This window comes from Gobius niger (assembly GCF_951799975.1).
Source record: "Gobius niger genome assembly, chromosome: 17".
Taxonomy (NCBI): Eukaryota; Metazoa; Chordata; class Actinopteri; order Gobiiformes; family Gobiidae; genus Gobius; species Gobius niger.
This window is the reverse complement of record NC_136868.1, coordinates 19,439,362-19,443,057: the sequence shown is the minus strand read 5'-3', so window position 1 is coordinate 19,443,057 and position 3,696 is coordinate 19,439,362. Positions and strand designations below refer to the sequence as shown.

Below are 3,696 nucleotides of genomic sequence, written 5' to 3'. Positions count from 1 at the left end.
ACGTTTGACACTGGATATAATGAAACAAAAAAGGCCTAAAGTACAGTTTGTCAGAAGCACCTGAACAATACAAACTATGCATGAGCAATGTTATCATTTCTACAATCAAGCCACAAATACCAAACTGCTATAAATGTTTTATTTTTGTTAAAGGACAAACACTAACGAAGAATTTAAATTATTTAATCAGATTGTTTCTGTATGTTTGAGTGTACTTGTTCAATTATTTGAATTTACAGTTTGTTTGTTTTTTAATTCTATGTAGGTGGACAGACTAGGTCAATAAAATATTTTTTTTTCTGTCCAAGTCCAAAGCAATGGTTGAAAATTAGCATCATATAAATAATAATAGTACGCTCGTCTGGAAAGATCTAAGAGCAATGCTTGATTTCTTAAGTATCCATCCACCAATGCATCAGCTTGCACGGATACCTCTTATCAGCCCCATAAAGACACAGATAAATTATGAAGTTAAGAGTCCAGTACTGTTAGACATCATCTGAGTCTGGGGAAGATTCTGATGAAGAGAATCATACTGATGAAAGTAAAAGACACCAGGATGAGCATGATCCACAACAGCCAGTTCACAGACTTCTTTGTGTGCTGCTCCAGTCGTTCAGATTCTGTCTTTAACTTTTCAAAGTTCAGATCAGCCTGACGCATGGACTGGCTCAGCGTCTGTAAGAAAGAAAGATTAGTTGCGTGAAATACGATTATAATGTTTACAAGTTACAGGTTAGCCCTCTAAAACGGAACCTATACATTATTTTCTATTGTTTTAATTGTATTATATCACCACCTAGTGGACACAATTAAAACCTATCCACAACGTGGAACTATACATTCAGTTCTGACTGAAGTAAAGTAGTAGCGCCACGATTTTTCACCCAAACATTTACATTTAATCATATATTTATATTGGCCAGTGAACAAAAGAATCAAGGACTGTGATTCCTGTGTTCAAGGACTTGTACCTCCTTGTCCTGTGAATGTTTACATGTTAAGGCCAATAAAAATACAATAACATGTAATTGTTTGGGTGGTGTTAGTTCAAGCAAACACCGTTAACTCATTCTTCTGATTTTGATGAAGATCAGACCACATTTTATGACCAATCTAGTCAGAAACGAGAACAAGATTCACACTGTGGTATGGGGTGCAAGCTTCTCTAATGGGTTTTAAGTGCTTATAACACACAAGCATAATGTTTGGATGTACTGATGAATGATGGGCAGCACATTCCATATTTCAGGATTTTTGACATAGGGCCTCATTTCCTAGTTATCCAGAGTGTTGCTGATTTCTGTAGATATTTTTTTTTGTAATTCATGCAGTTCTTATATTTGAAGAGTTACATGGCGCTAGGCTAGCGCATTTCTACGGTATCAGCTAGCCTGCATTAAAAACAGTCTGAACCGCTCCACAGTGCACCTGAGGCAAATCACTTATAACGCCAGACTAACGATATTTGCATTTAAAATAACTTATATTTGAGCAGCATCTGCTTCGTGCAGCGGCGGAGTGATCTGCTAGAAAATAGTCCCTCAAAATGCGGTCATTCATGTCATGCAAGGTCAGTTATACTCCAAAAACGATTCTATCGACACAAACATTTATATGGTTAGTCTGGCGTTATAAGTGATTTGCCTCAGATGCACTGTGGAGCGGGTCAGACTGTTTTTAATGCAGTGTAGCTGATACTGTAAAAATGTGCTAGCCTTGCACTAGCCTAGCGCCACAAAACTCTTGAAATATAAGAACTGCATGAATCACACACAAAAAAAAATCTCCATAAATCAGCAACACTCTGGATAACTAGGAAATGAGGCCTATGTCAAAAATCCTGAAATATCCCTTTAAGGCTTAAAACAAAAATACACTTTTTTTTAAACCTTTCAACCTTTTAATGCCATCACGGTTAAATTCAATGCCATTATCGCGAGTCAATAAATACATTTGTTCTTATTTTACTGTATATGAATTGGGAGCTGTCATTGGACTGGGAACAGTAGTCACAATACTCCAAGGATGTCACATGCTGGGGGGCTAATGGTACCTATATCTTAGCTATAATATTACGCATCATGATTAAGTCACCTGGTTGTCCTGGCGGATAATGTTCTGTGCAGCCAGTGTGTTATTTTTCAGGTTTCTAGCCAGGTTGAGCATGTCGTCTGCCAGTTTCTCCTGAAGGTTGTGATGGTGCTGAAGGACAGCATCAAGCTCTGCTGCAGATTGCCGTTCATCCATGGGCAGACCTCTACAGAAAGACATTTCACTTAGAAGTAGATAAAATAAACAAAGCTAACCCTTTTATTCTATCTTTCTTTCTTTTTTTTCTACATACCTTCTGTTTCGCAATTCAGTTTCTATGGTACCTACAAAATAAAAATCAATTAGATTTAGATAATAATACCTACAGTGGGTGTAAAATTGGGATAAATACCTTTATGGGCTGAACTCTGAAAATATAAAGGTAACAATATATATTTATGATACGATGAAGTAACCAAATTCAAGCTTTAAAAACGTTTAAAACAATTATACTTTACCATGGATAGCAATTCAGCTCGCATCTCTCCTGTGCACCGAGCCCGAGTCTGCATGTGGACAGTTTTAGTGGCAGACATCCTCTCATTTGCAATAGTAGGAGTTCGCCCTGGAGCAAGGAACTGATTGGCTAAAGCTTTTTCAGCTGGAGAAGACTATAAATAGAGTGAAAAATAAATTAAATGTATTGTGAAATATGAATCCAACATTCTGGAGAAAGCATCCCTATTATAATGCACTCACCAGTTTCTCTGCCTCAAGAAGTCCTTTAAGAAAATCCACTTTTCTTGTGTATTCTGTCAAAACTTCTGGTGTTGATTTGCTTGAGATGAACAAGATGAAAATAAATAAATATACAATTACAAAACATAAATAAAATAAATAAGCAAAGACATAACAATGAATCAAGCTTTAAATAGTTAAGACACATACAATTGTTCCAATTAAAACGAACAAGTCTCAAAAATTGAACATTTTTAAACATACCTTGGGTTTTTCCTCAATGCAACCAACATCTCCTCCAAAGCAGCCACATACTACGAGTGATAACAAAGACCACAGTTTTACTGACATACACACAAAACGAAAAATGTACACAACTGAAATCCAAAACAAATGTAGGCTTTGTTATGACAGGAGTATTTTGATTACGGGTTACGCGACGACGTGGCTATGGTAGCTAACGTAATTGAGTATGGGCTGATAGCAGCAAACCTGAAGGAGAAATTTAGTTTGAATAGTAACCATATCGGCACCACATTTTTACATACCTTCTCCAGTCTCCATTCCGTCTCCACTCGTTTCTCGGAAGCAATAGATTCACAGCGCGAAAGCAATCTAACAAAATTAATTTCCAATCTGGAAGCCATGTTGGAATTGCTACGTCGGTCTGTCGCACAGTAATGACGTATGACTTGTTTTTTCAACTGTGCAGTTCGTGTACGTGTTGAACATAGAAATATATACAACAATAGAGTTGAACAATAGAGTTGTTGAATAAAAATAAAAGTATTATGGCTATGGGCTGAGGACTGAAGTCATGGAGTTGATGTGCAAAGGTCAACAACACCTTTAATACATGAAAAACAAAGTAACAACTCTTTACTAAACATAGATGTCTAACTTATTTTCGATAATGTTATCATT

General features: G+C 36.5%; 1 protein-coding gene across 1 annotated transcript; it reads right to left on the bottom strand.

The window, feature by feature from the left end:
* Positions 1–304: 304 nt before the first annotated feature.
* On the bottom strand, positions 305–3,434 carry use1 (unconventional SNARE in the ER 1 homolog). Its single transcript, XM_079574395.1, has 8 exons — positions 3,321–3,434; positions 3,037–3,086; positions 2,794–2,872; positions 2,553–2,705; positions 2,447–2,462; positions 2,348–2,378; positions 2,098–2,260; positions 305–678 (listed from the first exon to the last, which is right to left on the bottom strand). Exons 1-8 carry the CDS (start codon positions 3,417–3,419, stop codon positions 496–498), a joined length of 774 nt encoding a protein of 257 aa, XP_079430521.1. The 5' UTR covers positions 3,420–3,434; the 3' UTR covers positions 305–495.
* Positions 3,435–3,696: the final 262 nt, after the last annotated feature.